Raw genomic sequence first — 23,760 nt, forward strand, 5'->3', positions numbered from 1 at the left:
AATTCGTCCACCAGAACTAGTAGGTAGCCCTCTCTCGCAATGGTGCAGTAATCTATGCTGACAGATTCCCAACTTTGTTGCTCCTTGGGGTGCTGATGATGGGTTCTGGGCTCTTAGCTCTCCTGGTGGCTTGGCAGGCTGCAGAGTATTCTACGATGTCTATCACTTGCTGTTGCATGTGGGGCCTCCACATCCGGGACTTTAAGTATGATGATGTCTTTAAAATTCCTTGGTGCCCATTGTGGGCCAGTTTGAGGGCTCTCTTCAAGTGCTGTTGGTAGCACAATTCGGTGTCCCTGAAGTATCACCACTTCGTTGTTGTAGGGCTGGAGTTGTAGCATCCACTTCTCGATGCACGCCGGGGGTTTGGCGCTGAGCCCTTGAAAATGGGGATGAGGTGTTTATGGTCAGAGAATACCTTATCTTGCTTGCCCAGTAGATAAACTTTGAAGTGTCTGCACCCCCAGAGGATTGCAAGGGCTTCCTTCTCAATATGCGTGTAGTTTTTGTCAGCGCCCGACTGGCAAACGCGATGGGGTGTACATTGCCTTCCTTGTCAATTTGGGTAAGTACGGCTCCCGGGCCTACCTGGCTAGCGTCGGCCAGGAGTTCGGTGTGTCTTTCGATATCAAAGAACACCATGGTCGTGGAAGCAGACAGCGGGTCTTTGATTTGTTGGAATGCTTGTTGGTGGCTGGGTGACCACTCCCACTTCTGGTCCTTTTTTGTGAGTTTGCGGAGGGGGCTTGCTGTGGTAGCGAGGTCCGGGATAAATCTTGCACAGTACGTTGCCATTCCCGTGAAACTTCTTACTTCCATTGTGGACATTCGTAGGGGAGAAGGGCGCCCCTCCCCTACTGGAAGTGCAACTGGGAGGATACAGTGACCTTTACCACATGCTGCCTGTGAAAGATCTTTGGGGCCAGGTTGGTGCCCCTGGTCTGTCTCACATCTGACAGTCTTCACCATTTTCCTGGACTTTTAGACACCGTTTTAAAATCTGCAAATGTTCTGGGGAGGGGTGGGGAGAAATCTATCTGCGACCACAGGTGTTCACAATGAAGTGTATAGTGCTTCTTAGTTGAGACAAAGCTTACACCGTCACAAGTGCAAGTCCAGTTTCACATGTCTATGCAGGCCAACCCCCCACCCCCCCAAGGAGACCTGTGCCTAAAGCAGCGGTCTGCAAAATTTGGGGGAGGGGGGGCAGCTCTTCCAAAAGGGAGTACAGCACCTGCGTTTAATAGAAAATATAAGCAGATGGCGCATCTGGGATCCCAGCAACACTATTTCTACTCCAGGGGGGCTCGACATAAAGCTTGAATACCACCGGTCTAAAACGATATGAACTTAATGGATTCACTTTGGCCATCCGATCTATTAGATGCAGTGTAATCTGGGATCCCAAAAAATCCCCAGCTTACTTTGTTTCTTAGTGCTTACAACTAGTAGCAGATAATGTGTAATGGTGTGCTTAACAATACCCTGGAGTAACCCGTGTCCCGTGGGCAATATTCCAGGGTGTAGATCAAATGAACACACTTGGGTGAACTAATACACTTGCCCATCTTCTTCACAGAAGCCCTGGCCACCAGTCTACCTTTCAGCAATGCCTCACAGCGTGGGCCGTATAAGGAAACTAGAAGACCCGCTCATTATGCACATTTCAGCTGTCTTATGCGGAGGAGTGCAATGCCTAGTGCTAAATGGACGCTTTTCCCCTACAGGTACTTCAGCTTGCACCGCCGACGGGGAGAGCACCCTGCGGGCTGCAGAGACTAGCTGTCAAACCCCATCGGAGAGCCTTTGTTGCATGCAGTTCCCGCACAGCGAGATCTTGTGCAGGTGTCCACCCCTCCCTGGGGAGTCACAGCTTCACAACATTGCCTTTATTTTCCCCATACACAACTTCACCCATCCAGAAATGCTGGGATGCCATTACAATCTCATGTCTCCACGTGTTGGCGATCTGTCATCCTGCAAACACGAATCCCGCGATGAATGCCATGCAGAAGTGGCACAGGGTGTGTGAATGACAGACCTCAAATACGTGTCATAAAAACGATGCAGGCCCCCCCCAGGTACCAGTGTTGAAATCAGATAGTGATTAAATAATTGGCCAGGATTACACCCTATGGGTAAACCATGAAGCCAGGATTTAAACCCACTCTGTAAATTTGACCTCCTACTTTTCCTCAATAGTTGTTTTGGATTTCAGATTGACAGCATGGTCTTAAACCCAAGTAGAGCCCGTTTTTCTATTTACTTGGCCTGTCTTGTTTTAGAATTGATTGTGTGATTTTCATCGTTTGAAATTCTACAATGACTGGCCATCTTTTCATACTATATATAGAAATTGCGTCACATTTTATATACAAATTAATGATTATCAAAACTATATAAAAATGTATTTGAAAATGATAGCGGTTCTTATCAAGGCTCTTTTCAAATTGATATAAAAAATGTTGGGGCTATCGGTTATATCAAAGGGGTGGGACTGACTGGAAATGGGAGGGGCAGGGGGGGTCACCTGATTACTTTGACCAAAAAGGTAGCACCTACAACTGGCATCTTTCGATGTGACTCGTTCTCCTGCACCACTGTCCGACCTTTCCAACTGTTTTTCAGCCATTGCTTGATTTTATTTTTTTCTAACAGGTGAACTTTCCACTTCGGCCAAGCCACTTGGTTCATTGCGTGCCCTCCCCAGTGAGACGCCGGAGATGAGAAGTCCTGGAAAAGAGGCCCTTGCAGGACTCTGTAATCTCGAGCAACCAGAGAACCCTTTTGCTGAGAGGTGAGTGATTTCCAGGCTCCAGATGGCATTGTAATTTGGCCGGGATTAGATGTTCTCCTAAAGGGGCACAATGCAACCCAAAGTGCTGACATGTCTTAATCCACATACATGTACAGCTAGTATTACATCAAAATAATGACCCATTTTGTCATAACACCACATTGATCTAATAAGTATTTTATTATTTGAGCAGTGGTAGATGGGGCCTTTATATATGTTTGTGACTCTTGTCCATGACTGTCAAATTACCACCAAAGTATTTACCACCAAAGTAATTCCTTTAAAGTTGTCTAGGTCACCTTGTCACATTTTTATGCTTTTTATTCAGCTCATTCCTTTACCTACCCCTTCCTGATTTGTTCATTCCTCCCATACTCCCTTTCCTCCCATCCCTTTTTTTCTGTTCCAGGTTTTCTCCTCCTCCTTCCTCCTTTCTGTAGTCTTCCTTCACCCATCTTCCCTGCCTAGCCCAGGCGTATTTTGTTCTCATTTGAGGGGTCTTAAAGTGTAGGTCTAACCTAATGTAAGGTTGCATTTTCTGTTTGCACTATGTGGCGAGTCGGACACTTGAGGGTGTTCATTTTAATTTTTTATTTTAATGAAATTATATAGATAAGGTCTAACTTCCCCTATCACTGAAGGGTTCACCTTACCGGGTGCTCATCAGGGAAGTCCTAAAATAAAATGTCATTGATCCAAACCCAACTCTACCTGACACTACCACTAAGATATACTACCCATCCAAGAGAAGATCCTCATTCTCATGGGATGGTGATTTCTTCAATAGTCTCTGGATGAAATGTCTGTTTCACCCATATTCTGTTTTTTTATAATCTTCAACAATGCCTGGATATCTGCTCCATGAGCTCTATTAATTCTTGGACGCCACTCCTGGGTTATGTGCTTTCTTTAAGGATATGTTTTGGGCAATTTGACGTTGCATAGTTTTGCAGTCTATCTCTTGTTTTCTAGTCTCTCAATTCACCCTTGATTAGATTACATCAGCCTTGATCCCCTTGTATAATGTCTCTCTCCCCTGGGGTCTTTAGTGTTTTCTCTTCTGTTCTCATACTCCCTTGGTACTATGGTACCGTATTTCTTAAGACACTGCATTGTGTTGTGTTGACGGTATCCCTTCCTCCCGGGAGACTTGTTTCCATTCTCTCCCCATTTGGTTTGATTTGGTATTCTCTGAGGTCTCCACAGTGCCTGTTAAACAACTTTAGTCCTTGTCTCTTCTTTAGGACTACAAGTTACTCTTCATGCACGTTATTCCCCTTACAGGGTTGCTGGTTGACTCTGGACACCTTTTGTGCTGGTAATTCTACAATTGCATTCCTTTTGACTACTCTTTATGATTGGAACCAGGTACTCTTCATGTTTCTTCCCTGGCTGATTCCTGCTTTTCCCATTTTCCCTGGTACTTTCAGGTGAGTATGGAAACGTTGCAGGGCTCGACACTCGCTCAGGCATTCTTCTCTGTACCGTTTCCTCAACATTTGTCGGTGTCCCGATCCCCACTTATCCTCAGGCTGCTGCTGCCGCCTTTAGTCGCAGTCACTGGGAGCTCTGCTTGATCACAGCAGTGATGGTCTTGGCGTAGTTGTGTAGGTGCTTTTCCCACCACGATTTGCTCGTGGTCACACCACCACCAGGTCTTGGACACCTCTCTTGGGCAGTGGTTTTCCTGGTGCCTTGCTCGCCAGTCTCCCGGCACCTCGCATTGGCGATCCTCGCCTGTTTGAAAGTTGCGGGCTAGTCTCGTCTCTGCCCCTTCTTGGTGTGATTACGCTGGGGGAGCGTTGGGTGGGGGGGGGGGGAGGTGGCTTCCCCTGCATCCAATATGCTCTCCTCTACTTGCCCGTTAAGTGCAAGACTCTTCAAGGGATATTTTCTTTTTATGTTCTCTGGTTAGGTTTCAGCATTTCCTACAGCCACATGTAAGGATGTTGCATAATTCCTCCTAGTAGGATGTCCCATATATGCATTTACTGTGGCTGACACAGGGAGTTCCTCACAGGAACGGGAGTCCGTGTCCCCTAAGGGGGAAAGTCACTCCCAGTGAGGTCTCACTGACCCAGACCTTTGGACGGTCTTGTGAAGTGGGCTCACCCACCTAGGCTCAGAAGGGGTGGCTCCCCCTTGGGCAGGTGAAACGAATACTATTGATTTGTTACAAATGGCAAATGTGCATCAATTGTAATTGATACTGAGGGGTGTCAAATGAGCTATGATCATAAATAGCAGATGAAGACCTTTGACTGTTGGTGCTATTAGGGTCTTGCATTTGTATCAAGATGCCCATTGTTGGCGAATAGGGGTTGATGAAACGCACCATTGTAAAAGCACTGCAGTCTTCTCCATCCGAGATTAAGAATAAGCCCTCCAGAGGCATAGTAATTTCTGCTGTACCACGAACCACATTTGTGCATCATATTAAAAATGCAGGGTTGCTTAAATGTTGGCATTTATAGTATGTTTACAAATTGCATCACAAAGCAGTGTTGGACGATTTGTGGACCTGCCCCTCATGTGGTGACTAGTAGATTTGCGGGCCTGTGCTAAAGGGAGTGGCGAAAAAGTGAAGTGCTTGTTCCATTCAGAGAATTGGTCATGCCGGTCATTGTGATGAGCTAAACTCCACCCCTGACATGTATGGGAAAGTCAATAAGCCTTGAGCTGGTGATGCCTTTTGGGGGCAGAAAGTGGATCTTGTACTCCAGTTTCTAGAAGTCCCACAGGGCTGCCAGTTCTTTCAGTCTTGCGTCCAGTCTTCTGACTCTCATTTTTAAGACTGCTAGATGTTTTATCCTAATGGTTGGAGGGGATCTTGCTTAATAGCTAGTTGGTGCTGCCTGTAACTGGGTCAGCGGAAAAGCTTCAGTGAAGTTGGTACCTGGGTCCTGCTCCAAAAAAGCCTTGTAATAAAGTCTCTAGAACAGGCTCCTCTTGTGAGCTGGCTGCTTCAACATTGGCCAACTGCTGCACGGTTGGTACATGTGGGATGGGTTTTGTTAATTTGAGGTCCTGTATAAGCCTGTTTGATAACTATTTCTGTTATGCAAGCCCTTCTAGTTCACACAGTAGAAATATTTTACTACCACCAAGTTGTTCTGATTGGAGGAAATTTTGCGATGGTTTGTACCTAGAAGCTGAAGGGGATGAGGGTGTGTGTGCGCTCACATTGGGAGCAGCAGTAATTACTGTTGGACCACAACGGCTCCGTACCTTGTAATTTGGCACAATAGTCTTTGCTTTCTGTGGGTCATGCGTGCTGCAAATGAACCCCAGGATTCTGTATGAGCTGGGGGAAGGCACTGATTCAGGGATATGAAGGAATCTACGAAAGAAGGAATCGTGGACAAGCCAGGGGGGTGGTGACTCTCCAGCCCCGTGTCTCAACCCCTGCTCAGGAGTTTTGGGCTCTCCTAATGAAAGGATCGGGAGCAATTCTGTAGCCTTTAGTGGTACCTGCAACCTCGCGGAGCGTTGCTTTGGCCTTCTTTGCAGTGAGCAACATTGGAGCCCTTGTAAGATCATTGAGACTGCTTAGCAAACCCGGCTTGTGATTCTGGGCTATGTAAACTAACTTTGCATCAGCCTCATCACCTGCTGAACCATGACCCCTCCTGACTGGGCTCAGACCCTTGTTTACGTTTTGATAAGGCTAGTCTTTAATGTGTTCCTCCTGACATTGTAATGAACCCCTTTGAATAAACTTTATTCTCGAAGTCTGTAATGACGTGGAGGGACTGCGTGTTTGGAGCGTTCAGGTGTTCTACCCAGTAATCTGGTGATTTGGTAGTCCGGCCTAAGGAGCTTCTGTACATTTCCTGCTAATCATACTGCAGCCAAATCCCTGGAAATTGGCACATATACAACTTGTGTTCACGATCTACTGGATTCCCCTACCTGTTGATCATCTCTTGTTTATAGCAGAGCCTGCAACATACCAGTGCTGGCAGCAGTCTGAAATAGTCGTTTTTGTTCCTCCACGTCCGTAAAGGCAAGTACTCTTAGCCGAACTGCCAGTTTTCCCTTTGAGGGAGGCTGAAGAAGTATTTGAGGCACGGAACTGTTGACTTCTGCTGCTGTTGTGTGCATGACCCAGCTCAGACTGTCACGTTTGCCCCCGGGGTTGGGAGGCTTCCATGATGTTCCCAAAGCATGAAATACTCTGCCTTCGAAATCATTGCATGCTACTTCTCTCTTCCCCAAACTTCTGTCCTACTCGTTCGCCTATTTCACTCATGATGTCACGTACTTAGACTTCTGAATTTGATCCGACTATTTCTCGGAGTAATTCCCAGGCAAAAGTGAAACACCTTCTTGGGTTGAGGTTCAAAAAACAAATCCGGCTGCAATTTTCAGTCTCGAGCTAGGCATGCCATACTGTAGGAGTACAGGTCTTGCTATCTCTCGGGTAACTTGATCCAATATAGTCACCTCACAGAGTAAGTAACTAACACAACCCCTCTCCACAAAAAATTACTTCAAATAAGTAATCGTGAAGCAGACTGTGATTTACATTTTGTAAAGCTGCCTACTTATCAAAACCCTGAATGTTAGGGTCTATTTAAAACTAATTTAAGGAGAACTGAGGCATGCGCCATGCACCAGAGGCACAACTAACCTTACGAGCTGGTTCACATAGTTGTGCAGTTATTCCTTTGAGATTAGCCAGAAGGCTAAACTCATCAACACTTTTAAATATTAGTGTATGGGTTTTACAGCACTTGACCCAAAATTAATAGCACAGCTTCGCCTCAAAACGATAAGGGCAGCGCTGCACGCCTCCTTTTTTAACTTTCCTGCTCATCTTCACTGCGACGAAAACCCTAGAAGGGTTTCTGAATCCTTCTGAAAACGTTGTGGAACGGCTACAGTACCAGGTGAAGACCAAGGAAGGGGTGGGCAGAGGGTGGAAGATTGAAGTCTGGCCTGTTGTAGTGTGCACTGCATGGTAAGTTTGACGCTTGTGGGAGACTGGGGTAGATTCCAGGAGAAATGAGTAGGAACTCTGGCCCCTTCCCCGATCGCCCAACAAACCCCATCGTCTCAGCTGGCTACTGAGCATAGCACTCAAGTGAGGGTTGAGATGGCACTCTGCTTCATACCAAGGAAGTTGTAAGGGGTGCCTGGGGTACTCCTATCTCAAGCGGGTGTTTCTCTGAAACAAAAGTTCTTGCCTCCAATAACCCTTGGCACCAACCTGATTGTAATGTGTAGGGTTTCCGGACTGCCCTCTTCCTGCATCTGCCAATTCTCAGATCACTGGCACAGAGAACCATGTACAGTGGTGCTGAAACAATTCATGGAGTTGGAGGCGCTGGCCACTGTCCTAAACTCCTCAATCACAGGTTGTGAACGAGACGGGTGCTACTGAACCAGTGTAGGAAGCACGCAGAACTATTTAAGCAGAAGTTTCTATAGATTCAGGCATCACCTTTTCATATTTTAAAGTGAGGTCTATTCATGCATTACATTGGACATTTCCGAAATCAATGGGTGAAGTGTGGTTGAAAACCACAGGATATATTATAGAAAGCACCTTCTCCTAGAACCAACTGCAGAGCAAACTCAGTCCGAAAGGGGTAGATCAAAGCCACGTGACACGTCACATGGGTGCATTAGTCCACCCCAGCTTTAAAAAAGTAATTCCCATATTTTTTTTTTTTGCCCAGTTGGCCCTCTGGAGGTCTGATTGCAAACGTTTGTATTTCATCAGTACCTGCATGCATATGAAACATTGACCAACAGCATAGATGCCCTTGACTCGATGCCCATCACAATTGTCATGTGACCTGAATGGCCTCGGGAGCATTGCGGTATGTTTCAAAATAAAATAACATTAAGGAATACGGTGCCGGGAAATTATAGCCACGGAGTATAATATTAATGAATGGCAGTGCTGTGCAATGGAAACGAAACACGCTCCTTAAAGTACCTTGTCAAGGATCAAAGCTTTTCAGAATTTTATGCCATGGCTTATGGTCCGAGATATTTTTCAGGCGACTGGTTTAACCCAAAAATTGTGCACAAAATAAAAATAGGGCACCTTTATTACCTGAAAAGATATACATTAAAACTGAAGACTGGCACATTTGTTAGGATAGTAAAAACATATTTTTAAGTGCAGTTTATTAATATTTAGTTTTGGCTATTAGGTTGTGCACAAAATATTGCCCATAGGCTGATGGCTTCACTTCCCATGACAACACTAAGGGAGAGAGTGGGGATGTTGGGAGGGGTCACACAGTCTGTGGGTTATTTACCCATCCATTTGTAACCAATGGCCCTGTGAAGATTCCCGCTCGGTACATGCCCCTCCACCCAAAGCAACCCCTCCTTGAATCCAAGTCGATGTCTGGGGTTTCTGAGCAACCTTCTGAAAGGTAACGGTGGATTTGGCATCTATAAACAAGTCAGGCCAGCTCCTGAAACAAAACCAGCTTAACCAAGTGTGTTTCAACTACTTGATCTATAAGCCATATGTCTGCCCTTTCATCTGTTCCATGCACTGAACTCTGGTTGATTTTGCCAATGTGCGTTTTAACAGTTTTGGCTCTTGCATAGGCATTTGCCTGGCACTGCTATAATATGCCATGGTGCAAGCACCATTTGCCAGCTTTTGCCATTTTATGGACCAGTACTAATATATTATGGCAATGCCTGGAAAATGCAGATCCAATGTCTACACAAAACCCAACACTGTTGTCTTTGGCATTGCTTGTTTATTTATAGGGCCAGTTATGTCTCTGCAAGGACATGACGGAACATGGGAAGTGCCATTTACTCTCTTCCAGCAATGCAATCCTTTTAGCCTTGTTAATATCCAGATCACTCTGTTCTGCTCTCCATAATACCCAGCTCACCCTGACCTTTGCTCATAATATCTAGAATCATGAGTTTCTCTTTAAGACTAGAGGAATCCTTAAGTTAGTTTAGTACCCAAAGTCACAAAAAACTCTTCTTGGTAATACAAAGATCTGCTCAGACGACTATCAAATGTACACTCGAACTGATGCGGTAGACGTGACCCTGCAGTCACCACTGGAAATGGAACTATAAGTGAAGCCTGGCAGATGTAAAGTGTCGACACTAAGGAGAGAAGCTACGTGGACGCACAGAGCTCCATGTATGGGGATCTAAAGAATGAAGATGTGATTGAAGTGACAAAGTAAACATATATGTGAATATGAAGAAAAATCATATACACGAAGGAGATAAGTGACAATAGATGTAATGCATATATGCAGAAACGCAAGGTAGGTGAGACACATAGCAGCTTGCTGAAGTAGGAAATGGAACTCGAGCAAAGCAGCCATGCTAAGAAAATTGTAGTTGATCGTATAATAGGCAAGAAGGGAAGTAAAGGCTGTAATGCTGAAGGACACTGGAATACAAATTTGTGCGAGAATAAAGGTTATTTGCTTGGCCAAGAACCAAGGATGCTGCAGTAAGGGCAACTACGTGGCTCAAAAGGAGTGGAAGAGGATGAGCTATGTACGCAGGATGTATTTCTCTTAGATTAAGTAAAGGAGTGAAAAGTTTGAGTGCCAAGTAATATTCAATTAAAGATGCAGAAAGCACATGCAGAATGGAGCAACAAAGTCCCCAAAGGCCAAGGAGAGTAATTGCACCCAATATTATTGAATCAAATGGCATTAAATATAAGGGCAAAATGGACAAAATCATGGTCTCCTCACATGTGATTCAGGTCCGCAAAACAAGGCCTATTCATAAAGCTCCAGATGAAGATAGCAATGTACCTTCGCTCCCTTTAAAGTTCAGAGGAAGAGAACAGCCAGCAAGGTCGACTACAAGGCCTAACTGATGTGCCATGGTAGGCTAATTGGCTAAGAAAGGCAGTTGTCTGACGTTCCCTTGCACTTGGGTTTCATTGCTTACGTGCTGCTAACGAGCCGAATGTCCATGGTTGGTGAGTGCCAACCAATCATGGAGGTCGATGTAATATTGGACCATACATCTTTGCACTGGCCTATCCACTGCTGGTATTACATTATCTCTATTTTACATAGAGGTGGTTCAAGCCGTGCTTACCAGTAAGAGGCATCCAATGATACTAACATGCATACAATCTATATGAATAAATTTCCCTTAACCAATCCCTCCACCCAGTAGGCTTTTACGGTTAGCCATGTAGGATGATGTCATAGCTGACGTATGTTGAGGTATAAAACCTTGTGTAAACTAAATGCATTCAGCCCGTGTGAGCTACAATTGGTTTGTTAATTAGGTGTCCCTACTTTATTGAATTAATATACTAGTATTTTGCCATATTCTTAGTCTGTCCGATTATTTGGGCCTGAGATAATTTATTGTGGTAAACCCATCCGGCACTTGTATGCTCCAGGTGCTATTGCACACCTTGCTCTAGTGCCAGAAATCTTTAGCCGCTTCAAGGTTCACTTTTTGTTGGTTTATTTCCTGTCCCAAAGTTGCCAAGAAGTGAGCTCTGAAGTATCTTGCTTGGTGAGTTTTGCCTCTGTGCATTTTAGACTTTACTAGGTCTTTCCAATATCCGTTTTGGATCCCATTAACCGCAATATGGATTATTTTTCTTCCAGTTTTCCATAGATCTCATTCTTGCCACTTCCTAGGCTTCAACTGTTTTCAACCTTTTGGGATTCAAACACCTAGGCCTCCACACACCCTGGGTGTAAGTGCTATTAGATTATTTGCATCCATCAACTTCAGGTTTCCACAACGCCCCTGTGGCCCATTTTACTACCTGCTCATGCCACTCCCTCTATGCGTACATCGGATGCTTTTTGGACTTCCTTGACTCCTCTCTGGGATGGGTCAGTCTCAGTGCCTTCTTCAAATCTTGTCAGGTATTGGATTTGAAAATCGTTTTAATAGCCAGTCTGTGGCACATGATTTGAATTGCCCTGCGTAATCCAGCAATCTCGTTTCTCCTTGCATTCTTGTCTTGCAGATCTGCTCCATCCCAGCTATGAAACCTCTTCGGCGTGTGGTCTTGTAGATGCACGTCTTTGGCATTTATGTCTCCTCGATTGGAGCAGCAACAATGCTATGAGGCAAGAGACATTCCACTCCTGCCTCATTCACTCCTCTACCCGAGGAGGAAACCCAGCTGGATTCACTTCACCACATGCCCGCTCTGCACCTTTGGCCATCTAATTCTTCTACAGTGCTTGTCTTTCAACCAACCCCTGTGGAAAGAACTGTCCGACTTTGAGAATGATCTTCCTCTCGACAGCCCAGCACTGCGCCATTGTTGGTTTATTGAAGACCAATGTTGCATGTGGCCCTATGAAAACCTCAGCGACTCTGAATATTACTCATCTGTCATGAACATTCAACCATTCCAGCTGGACATCTAGGAAAACATTTTGGATCCTCTATTTCACTGAGTGTTTTTATGTTTTGTCTCCATCTAACAGACCAGTATCAAACCCAACAAAGAAAGCAAATGCCCACACACTACCATTTCTAATAAAGCAGCCTGCAAACCCGTTACAGTCCACTTTGCATCTGACTTGGGCAGTGGCCTGGTCCTTTGGCAGATTCTGCTGCTTTCAGGACCGGCAAAGCTGCCAACCGGTCACACCATTGACTAGTGCAAGCAGTGCACCACATACAAGCCTTTCACCTCCCCCTTCCACCTCTGGACCAAAGCCTAACTGCTAAAAGGTCCTGAAAGGCTCACTATTCATCAGTGACGGGGTTCGATGCGCCACATTTATCGGCATGAACCAACATTTCGAAAGACCTGGTGAATTTGTCTAACTATGGTATCTCCGCCCTTTCCTCTCGGCCCATTTTTCCGCTCTCGCTGCTGGGCTCAGCAAGTCTTCTACGAAGTTGAAAGCCATCTACAGTTCAGTGTTGCAGAAATTCTGACCCCCTCGAAAGAGGTTTGGGTTTTGTCTCGGTTCTTTGCAGCTCAGAACCACGGGGAAGGCCACCTGTTATTCAATCTATTCCAAAGCAATTTCAAGATAATCACCCCTACTCCTATTCTAGGCACCTTAATCAAATGGGAATGCCTCTGAAGGTTGTTTACCGCCATGGCCCGCTATTGCCAGCTGTGCCCTATTACCTATACCTGCATTTCTCTGTGTGCTGCAAACCATTCCAGTATGAAATGCTTCCTGTACCTCTTAGCATGGCCCCATAAGTCTTTACGAACCTGAAGTTTACAAACGCTTGTCACTTGCACTTTTCGGGACTCTGTACCCACATTTGGACTGGCTACTCTGAGCCTCTAATGTACCTGCCTCTTAGCCTGCTCCTTGGATCGTATTTTATCTATACTTTTGTATTGGCGCGTTATAAATGCCATATACCATATCGCACGTTAGTTTTGTCTGCCGCACCCCACCCACCATAGCTGGTCCTTTCTGTGAGCCTGAAGAACTGTAAATGGTGGCATCTAGTCGGGGCAATTTTCATATGGTCTGTATGGGAAAAGAGTGGATTGTTTTCTTCTCTGAACAAAGGATGAGACATCCATGAGACTGCACAGCTTGTTCTAACTTGCAAGGCCAAAACCGAGCGGTTCCAGTAGCTGTGTTCTCACGGCATCTGGTGTTCTGGCTGTATCTTTAGAGAGGCCCAGAATGAGAGGGGTTCAGCGTCACTTGTGTGTGGCCACAGAGGGTTGCTATCAACACCATCGTACCAATCACTGCCACCCTATAGTTTTCTGGAGTGGTGGGAATTCCCATTCATGGAGAGGAACTCCTCACTCCATTACAATAGACGTGCACTTCCTGAGATTAGGAGCAACACTTGAACCTTTTCCTTTGGTTGCGACCTACGGCTCCAATACCCCCTCCACCGCCCCCCGAGCCGAACAGAGCGTACCAATTTTTATGTCCAAATGCCCTTTGATAATTCAGGGCTTCGGGACTCTCCCTGAATTATGGTGAATGGAGATAGCCCTATTTACAAATTAATCCCAGTAGTGTACACTGCAATCCCAGCCCTTTACTCCCACATATCCCTTCCACCATCCCTGCTTGACTTGCCCGTGTTGGCTGTGGCTGGTTGGGTGGAAAAGGACTGACGAACTACTGGATGGCAGGGTACGCATACATGACGACTCCTACAGGATCAACGCTTCAAATGTTTGTTTTTGCTGAACAAAAGGCTCTGATCCGATTCTTGTAGCATGGACATTCCAATACTATGGAAGAAAGGGAACTATGGAGTAAGTTTAGTAGCTCTTATGGGTAGTAAACTTTACATACTGTCTGACATGCCTCTGGCCAAATTGACCCGAAAAGTCCCATTCCAGACTATCCTAGCAACACATGCAAACATTATTTTTTAAGGAGTTCACAATCATCGGTTGGTAGCGGAAGCGGCTGAGGTGGTGTGTACATGTGTACGCCAAGTGTCAGCGGTACACGTGTCCTTAGTGTGGCTTGCTGCTGGTCGTTGATGTGTCCCCTGTTCGCCTCCGCTCCTTTACCTGCCTCCCCTACCTGCTGCTGGCGTCCCTGTTGGGGTGGAGACCATGGGGATATCCTGGGATAAGGCTGCGGCAAGACGCCCTGTGGCTGGGTTGGACTTGCAGGCTGGCTCTTTTCCTGGCAATGCTGTTGTGGCTGGTGGCGTGCTGGCTCACTGTTCCGTTTATTCGCCCGGGTCGGCTTTGTTGGATTTGCATTGGGCGTTTAGGGCCTTACGAGCTTCCTAAGGGATTTCGTTCACTTGGACATGTGGCAGCTTGTATGCTGCATTTATGAAGTCCTAGATTGTGGGCTTGTTTACATTGTTCGAGCTCATTAAGGTGTCTACGTAAGTTTATTTTGAGAAATTACAATGCCTATTACCAGATCCCACGATATTGCATTGACGTCTGAGCATGCAGCTGAATTATCTTCTCAGCACACATTTTTATATTTGGGGGTTATTGGGGTTCTTTAAAGAAGAAAATAAGTCTGGGATAATGGAATGGGTTTGATTAGAGCCTGGTACACCGTTTGCCTCTGGATTGTGTAAGGGGAGTCTACTGTCTGTTTTGTTGGGAAGTGCACATAGGAGGCGACGACTTCTGGACCTGAGAGCGTAGCTTACTTGTGATGAACCGGGTTCAAGTATGGGTACAGCAATTGATTTAGGATGCCAAATTGGAAGTACTGATGGTTTATCACCATCTTTGACTAATCCATCGCATTGTCCAAGTAACAAGGTTGTGACCGTTGTACCGGAGGCTTCTCCCACAAATCCCTCTGGTATTTGCTGCAAGGGGCTGTGAGTTAATTAATCCTGGGAGCTGGCAACATACTAGGGAGAGCTCAACCGGTGTGAAGATCTAGCAGCGTTTTGCCATTGTTTCGAATCTTTGGACAAGGGCATGTATCGGTACAACATGACTTAGCTGAGTAGTACTGTCAAACTGATTGGGAGGAAGTTGGCAGGTTGGTAATGGCCTCTGATGAAATCAAGGAAAGGCAGGTTGACCTGCCACATCCATCTTGTGTGCCTATGTCCCTACCTGCGCCAATAGCACCGCCTTGTGGAGCTGCACCGTTGCAGCAAGAGCCTGCTGGATCTGTAGATTGCACAGACCGGACAGTTGGGCCTTTGACTTGGAGGGACATCCGTATAGGAAAGTTTCAAATGCCCGTCATTTCTGACACAAATTTAAGAGGTTTTATTATGGACAGGAGAAACAATATTATAACACATGTGGAGAAGCCAGGAAGGAATGAGCCTAGAGAGGCGCTAAGGAATAGTTTTAGCTACACCAGATAGTAGGGCATGGATGCATTGGGCTGCAAGCAGTGTTCCAGATACAATTTTGAAGTGCAAGTATTTTACTTCCTATTTTTGAAAGTTGGGAGTAAAATTATTTCTTAGGGAGTAAAAATGAATCCCGTTCGCAATGGGAGTTTTTGATAAACAACTAAAAATATGTTCAACAGTAAAATAGAAATACTTTTGTGAGAATAACTTCTTTGCACCAAGTTATTCATGCAAATTAAAAGATATATTTGACTTCTTCCATACTTCTAGTCATGTCTTCCTGTGGTACTACATGAACTACTGGTCCAAACACATCCATGGATCTTTTTGGTAGAAAGTAGGGGCACAAGCTTCTAGGTGTCCATTTCCTATTTTCAATTTGGAGTGTTTGTACTCCCCGTTTTATTTTTTGGGAGCATTTGCCTATTCTTAGGGAGTAAAAGTGGCCGACACACCCCTGATCTGTAGGCTGGGTGCAAGACTGGAGTTTAAATTGTTTGGTGTACTGTGAGCAACAGAGATTGCATTTGTGATCGATTACCGACAAAGTAATCTCGCTCATCTTTTGAATTTGGATAAAAGCCGTTCTAATGTTTGATCTAATTTGAAAATCGTGCTCGTTTTGGCAGAGTATTTATAGCTGTGAATCGTATTAATGAGTTGCAGTACTTAAGTATCTGTTTGATAGGTGGACCAATCTTTTATGTTCTTATCTGAGTTTTTTAGCTTCACCTTGATTTGTTTCTACTTGTATATGCACATTATTTTTTATTTGATTTTGTTATTGGAGCCCTGATGCCTCTGGGCTAGCTTTGGCGCTATACAAATATACATTCTTGACGGCTCCTTTTCAGCTCAGCTGCTGACTTCTGAAGGTCTCTTAACATTATTCAAAAAGTAATCGTTATAGCTGGAAAGAAATAAACTATTGCCTTTTTATAAGTAGGCTATTCAAATGAGAACTATTTGACACCGTAGTCTCCTCCAGCTGTCCAAAGGCACGTACACACACATCCTAGCCCAATGCCTGGGTTTTGGACACAATATTCTAACTAAACTGCTTGGCTGTCTAAATGGCTTGTCCTCGAGTCTGTGATGGGACGATAAAGGCCTGTCGATACTAGTGCTTGATCGGTTTGGCACAGTGGATCAAGCAATCTTTCCTTAGCATATGAGGTCAGTGGCCAAAGCTCACTCTGAAGTGTATTTGCTCCTTCCTGATCATAAGGGACCAGTGTTGAATTAATACCACCTCCCAGGCCTGTTACATGAGACCTAGAGTTCCCGCTGACTTCTCAGCTCTTTGATAATCATGGGATCACTGGTGGAACTACTCTGCAGCCACTATGTCCCTACTCCTGTGTTGACAAGTGCAAATCTACCTAGGTTTGGGAAGGCATTTTCTCAAAAGGTATGGCAGAGGTAGAATCTCAGGTGAGGCAGAACCACCCTATACTGAATGTCTTAAACATGTCTCCTAATGTGGAGACCACTTCATAACAAAATGTACATGTTATGCACCACCACCGTCTGGTGATAAGTGCCAATATGCTAAAAGGCCAGGCTTTGCGGTCTTCTGAGATGCTGTAAGATAGAAGAATCCTCCCATTCAATTGTAGTAAAAATGCTATTTGGGTTCTGTGACCCCTCTCCTTTACTGGCGTTCTTAATGCTGTACAGTGCACTGTCACAGCAACTATATACATCTGCAACCCCCTCTCTACTGATCTGTCCTTTTAGGTCTGAAGGGAGCAAGTAGGCCTCACTGTCCGGTTATCTGGGTATTTGTTTTAGATGCACTGACTGTCCAGTCCCCGTCGAGCTCTAGAACCCATGGTGCTTCTTGGGGTGACAGCCGGTCGCCGTGGAAGACTGGAACCCTACCTTCGGTGGCTCCCTGCTCTTGTGGTCGGAATCTTCTGAGGATCGCCTCGCTTATGCTGCCATGCAAGTTCACACGCTTCAAAGGGGATTTCTGTCTTTGACATGCTTATAGACCTAATGCCTCCGCCCCATGTAAGAATGCCTCGCCAGAAATGGCAAATACTTGGGCTATGGCAGGGTTCAGTATCGTGGTAGCATGTGCACTTGGTCACATGTCTATCCCCAGGGCCAACTTAAGCACTTTTGGTGCCCTGGGCACGGACATCTTTGGGGACCCCCCTCCACCAAACCGACGGAATTAAGGGATCAAGAATACTGGTTGTGCCCTCCCTCCTACCCCATACCCTTTGCGCTCACAACCTATAGGTTGATATGCTGTCTCGCAGCATAATGAGCATGTTTAATCCCGAAGTCCCCTTGCCCTCTTCATTCTTGCTCTAATTAGAATGATAAACAAGTAGCATTTTGAAGACCAACATTAGCAGTCTACAACGGGCTTACTGTTCTAGTACATAACGGATACTTTTTATCAATAACATCCAGGAAGGTAGATGTAGTATTAATGCAGGACTGTATGTAAAAGGTACATGTAACCCATAATAGACAGAGAACTCACATTAGCTGCCTCACAGAATGCAAAATTGCTCATGCATGGATACAAACCACCAATTGGAAGGACGGAGAATGGTGCACATAGCATGGATAGTGGAGGCAGATGAGAAGCTACCAGGAAGGTGTCTATCCAGACAGATTAGAAGTGGGATATGGTTTTCAAATAGTGTTGCCCTTAGATATCAAAGGAACAAATCCATGTGGTGTGCGATATAAAAATGCTCACTATTAACACAGTGAAACCATGAATAAGGCTTTTATGAATCATACCATGAGAAGGAAATCACTCGGAGGGCTGACAATTTTGAAAGGTTTAGGGACTGGCAATATTGAGAGGCTCGGCAATACAAGATTAAATGAGAAGCCCAGGGTCACACATTGGTAAAGGGGTGAAGCTGGGATTTGTGCCAACTCTGCAATTTCCGCATTTGAACACTTTATTTTCCAGTTCTTACCATGAACTAAAATCTAATTTCATTAAAAAAAACTGACTTGGAAAGTACACATCACATTACCAAACATGACCATTTTAAAACAAAATGTTATAGATGGGTGTTATGCAAAATGGGAAGGATTCTAGCTTCATTCTCTCCATCACGGGAAGTCTATAAGAACCAGCATACCAATCGATGTGATTTAACAAATTTAATTTGGGTTTGTCTTTTGTATTTTAAAGCTTAAAATACTTCCAAAACAATTGCTTGTGACATTTTCATTAATAAACGTGCATAAAAACCTTTGACTTTAACCACAAAGCAAACTTTTTTGTGTCAAACAAGCAGACCATAAAATATACTTTCCTGAGGCCTACAACATATGGTCGCTCTCGTCTGTCTAGGCCACCCTTCCACCCAAATGGCCTACATTAGAAGAAAGATCAAGTTATGGGCTAAACGATACCGGCAGCATGCAAGAAGGCAAACCTCACAGAAGACAGCACAGTAATGTAAGATATATTGGATGATTTGACCAGGATCACGATCGTCTCCTGGCAAATCCAGGATACAAATATGAACGCGGTCGTTCCATAGTTGTGAATTTGGATACTTAATTCAAGGATATCCAGTCATATTGTGAAAAGAAATCAATTTAAAGAGTGCAAAAAATATCTACATCTCATATGAAAAAACTTTTGTAATGTATTGATTAGCACCGATAATGACTGGATGTCATTCTAAAGTAAAGGCTTTGGGTGAGGGGGTTTCAGGGAAGGGAAATAGGCAGCAAGGGGGGCTCGGGTTGTCTAAGGGCTGGGGGGGCTTTGACAGGAGGTAAGGAGCAGTAAGGTGGTATTTTATTACCATGGTAAAATGGACTGGTGTTATATTGCCCTATGTGGTGTGACAAGACACCCCTCTAATACCTGTATTCTATTCAGGGTCAACTCTAAACACATAATAGGCTTCGTACACATGGAAACTCGACAGTGCTAACTGTCTCTCCAGCCACTGATCTACAAGGCTGGTCTACTGCCTTTGACAGATCTGTTCAACTGTAAGCATGCACAGCTGAATACCGCACTCACTCTTAACTACAGCCTACAAAGCATCACTTTCATGAAAGCCTTTGCCCTCTTGCCATTACAAGCAGATTAAACAGTGATTCAAATGTGTCACAAATGTTTCAGACACAATGTTTTTCAAAGTGTGTTTATCTTGGTGGATAACTTACCACTGGTACACAGCAATCATTACATGACAATATTCGGTAGTGCGAATGTGAAAAAGCATTTACAGAAGAAAACAAAAAACAGTTTGAGAAATAAACACCATTCAAGGATAATGAATGGTAACCAGTTTCCCTCGACCTTGGACCGTGAGACTTGGGATAAGCCACACTAATCCAACTCTGATGCCTTTTTATAAATATATTTGCATGTAACAGTGAGAAGTACACATTGAAACTTCTGGCTGACTAAGGAAAAATACATTAGTTCCCTCACATTTTTACTGGCATGCTCACCTAGTATATGGAAGATTCTCCCTCTGTCAGCTTGGCAGCAAACTGAGTCGACCTCCAGCCCCCAGGGAAGATGCAAACTCTTTGCCAGAATAACCGCTCCCAGTCTATTGCCTGGAAAGAACCTTTGCTCCTCTCCACTGCCTGTCTGCCTCTCGTTCTTCTCTGAATATCTGCCCGCACCTTTTCGGTCTCCTCAATGTATTTGCTATCCCTGTCCATCTCACTAAAATCCTGCCTCTAACATGACGTGCATCATCACCCAATCTGGTTTCTCTGGAAGCATAGCTTTATGAAAAGATTTGTATGCATCATTTCCTCTGGTACAATGGCACCTTCTCCATAGTGCATATTTTCCTTCACAGTGGAAACCCGAGACTTGAGATGCCAGGGCATACACAAGAGTCCGAGCTTCAGCTTCCAAACTAGGTTTCCAGGTCATGTGAGGACAGGGTGGAAAGCCCAACTTGGACAGCAAAGGGTGGGGGTGTGGGGGGAGCGGCTGGGCGGTGCTGTGCTGGGAGTCAAAAGAGAAACTAACTTGGTGGGGTTAGTTTTGCTGGAAGGAAGGGCTATTCAGTCTTTTATGCCAACCAATGATTTACACAGGTGGCACTGACCAAAATCCCTGACCCCCCCCTCTAACCTCCCAAGTTATACCTAAGGGTCCTCTGCATAGTAGAGGAAGGATGGCTGTTATACATCATATATTCTAGGGCCATATATAACATCCACACTATAACCATAATGAATGTTGTATGGAAATGTGTAATGGCCACAATAAGTGGAAGGCCTCTTACCATGCGATCCAACTGACATGAAATGTATATAAAACATTTTTCTCCCTCCACTCTTACTTTCCCTGCGAAGAGCAGATTTGATTTGTGTGCTTGGTATAAAAAAAACGAAACTCTACAAAATGTTACCAAATTGACTAACACAATCTTTAATAGTTATTTGTTAAGCGGAGTAAGTGTGCCGTTTGGTCTGACTTATGCATCCTTGACCTACTTTTTTTTTTTTTCTCCCCTCAGGAATTCCAGGGCCTCCCCTGGGAGTGGCAGAAGTACGGATGATGAAGGTAGCACAAGCAGCACACTTCCTGTGACTAGTAACCACAGTACAGACAATGAGGATCAGGATCCTGCTACTGGCAGCTTCAAGTCCATCTCAGTCACCGAGATGGTCAGCAGTGTGACGAAACGGCCTATTCCTGCTCCAGAAGCTCTTGGTATGGTAGACCTTGCCCAGGACTCTCAAAGCAACAATGACTGGATGGGGTCCCACAGGCAGAGCGCCAGTGAGGATCACACCCACCCAGAGATCGTAGCTGGAAATGAAGCTTTTGTTGGCGAGTCCTGCGCTGCAGAGCTGAGGATGTCACCCAAGGTCTTTCAGCCTATGGTTGGGTTCTCGGAACTAAGCTCTGAGGCTTTAGTAGGAAATCCTGAGCAAAAGTTTTCCTTTGATCTGACCAACTGTATGTGCCAGGGAGTCCCAGGTTTCTCACTTCATCCCTGTTCAGAAAAGCGCACAGGAGAAATACTTGACAGCGGTATTAAGGATGGTGGCTGTCTGAAGGCCCACATCGATGCTGCAGACACCTTGGTCATGGAAACTGTTGGTATCTCGGTCGATGTTAACATCCTAGACCTTGTCCAAGGAAGTTTTTTAAATGTTGTTGTGACTGAGACACTTGCTCCTCAATATGATTCCACTCAAGAGAACCTTCTAGAAATGGCTGCCATGGTTCAGGAGGATCGAGTAGACTGCAACGATATTGTTTCTTCTCTTGATGGGGGATTGACCACGCACAACTCGGATGGAATCGGCCCAAACCTTTGCGAAGGTTCCCTAGAACCATCTTCAGACCCCACATTTGAAGGCTCTTCTCTTCCGGAAAGGTTGCAAATGCTTCCTGTGGGTCTTCCTGGTCATGAAGAGGACCTTCTGGAGAAGATTGGACAGTCTGTGGTCCCACTCTCGCAGGGGGTGGACCTAAATGTTTCTGAAGACTCCTTTCCAAGTGGTCCAGATACAATTTCAGAGCAGTTGCAATGTGATCTCGCTCCACATAATGCAGAGTGTTTTCCCTCGGAGGATGTTCCTTGCAGTGATGCTCCTGAACTGCTTGTGGATAGTGAATATTTCTAGGACTTGTACTATGTTTTCAAGTGGGGGAGAATGTGGGGTTTCTTCCAGAGATTTACAATTGCTTGTGCGGTCTGCAGGGTATACCCAGGTGGCGTCTCCTTTTCCTCATCAATGACACTCCGTGTTTACAGCACCTACAATGTGAACGGGCTCACTTTCTTCTCGGGTATAATTCTCACACTGTAAATGTATATTACACAAACGTGGCAGCATTCTACGCCACCTTAAATCAATTGGCTTGTCCCAATGGGTAATAAGAGAATATTGGCCCAACTGGGCCACGCTTGTCAAGCATATGGAGTCACTGGTGTGTGTCGCTTCTAAAAACATGCTGGTGCAAAACGCTCTGGATAGCTGTTGGAATCCAAACCAGGCTTCCATGCATTTCTAGGTTTGTGGTAGATTCTAACTCAATGCTCCCAGATCTGCCATCTTTTGTCATGGTTTTTGACTTTTAGCTATTAATAGATGTCACATTTTACATACTACCCTTAATTGTCTCTTCCTCTTCTCGTGATGCATCTGGAGTGTTTTGACTTACTAAATAAAGGTTTTAGCAAATGACTTTCAGACCTGATGCGTTTGTTTGGAATATTTGCGGTAAACGAAATTGTAGCCTCCTGTAAATTGTAAAAGGCTGCTTTGGAAATGCTGGATTATTCATGGGAGTCGTAGCTGCCGAAAATTGTTAGACTTTCTCAACGTAGTGTTTGACACGGGGGCACCAAAAAAATGCCCAGAGCTTTCTGGTAGGCGAGAAACCGGAGTGGCTAATCCACCGCAGTACAGTTTCTTCTCACCTGGATTTAACCTAATTGACAACAATATCTGGGAGAGCTGTGTTGCCCCCATCTGGTCAAATACATTTTGGGCCCAAAGTTTAAGGATTCAAATGTGAAGGAAAAACCCCACAACTAGAAAACATGCAAAGTGCTCACACATGGTCTTCAATTATTCTGTTCAGATTTGCTGGTTACACTGCTAAGGGAACTTTGTACCTATTTTTTCGTTCTCCATAATTGAGTAATTTTCTTTGACCACATAGTACCCTATTAAATTTCCGGCTTAGCTTTGGTATCCTTTGAAGATCTTAGACTAATTCACTGAAATGCCCATAGCCTGTCCCATGAGATCACAGGAAATTGCAGCATGACTTTGGACCATGATTGCATCCCCGGAAGTGCTGTCATGTGGCATTTAATCGTGTCACAGGCTTTAGTCTGAGGTTGTGGACCGTTGCATATGGCTTCCACAGAAATCGGGTAGTGAATGCTGCAGCTTCCTGCTGTGGGGCACTGGAATATAGAAGGCCTAATCCGCTGACGTGGCAGGACAGCTGGGGATATGACCTCTTTTTCTGCCAGGTGTTTTCCTCCTTTCTGGATTGAGGGTGAGCGAACTAGGGCGGGAGGGAGTTTTTTTTATTCCTTGACCATCAAATGAGGTGGAAAGAGATGTGGGGGGACATGCAGTTTAATATTTAGAACTTTGAACTACCGAGTGTATGAGTTCTGAGAGACGTCGGCAACCCTCCCTTCGTGCTTGGTGTCAATGATTCATCCCGTAGGACCCCCTCGGTGGAATATATCCCTGACGTTGATGGCGAA

The 23,760-nt window shown here is 45.0% G+C and overlaps 1 protein-coding gene across 2 annotated transcripts in view; it reads left to right on the forward strand.

The window, feature by feature from the left end:
* LOC138493150 (uncharacterized) overlaps positions 1-22,717 on the forward strand; it is a 311,298-nt gene extending 288,581 nt beyond the window's left edge. Inside the window, exons 10-11 of one of the 2 annotated variants that reach the window (XM_069620334.1) lie at positions 2,659-2,797; positions 21,034-22,717. In XM_069620334.1, the coding sequence (XP_069476435.1) occupies positions 2,659-2,797; positions 21,034-22,153 (1,259 nt within the window). In that variant the 3' untranslated portion in view covers positions 22,154-22,717. The remainder of the gene's footprint in view (positions 1-2,658; positions 2,798-21,033) is intronic. The other variant, XM_069620335.1, reaches the window with a different exon arrangement.
* Positions 22,718-23,760: the final 1,043 nt, after the last annotated feature.

Source organism: Ambystoma mexicanum, chromosome 10, assembly GCF_040938575.1.
Source record: "Ambystoma mexicanum isolate Mex_15411 chromosome 10, UKY_AmexF1_1, whole genome shotgun sequence".
Lineage (NCBI taxonomy): Eukaryota > Metazoa > Chordata > Amphibia > Caudata > Ambystomatidae > Ambystoma > Ambystoma mexicanum.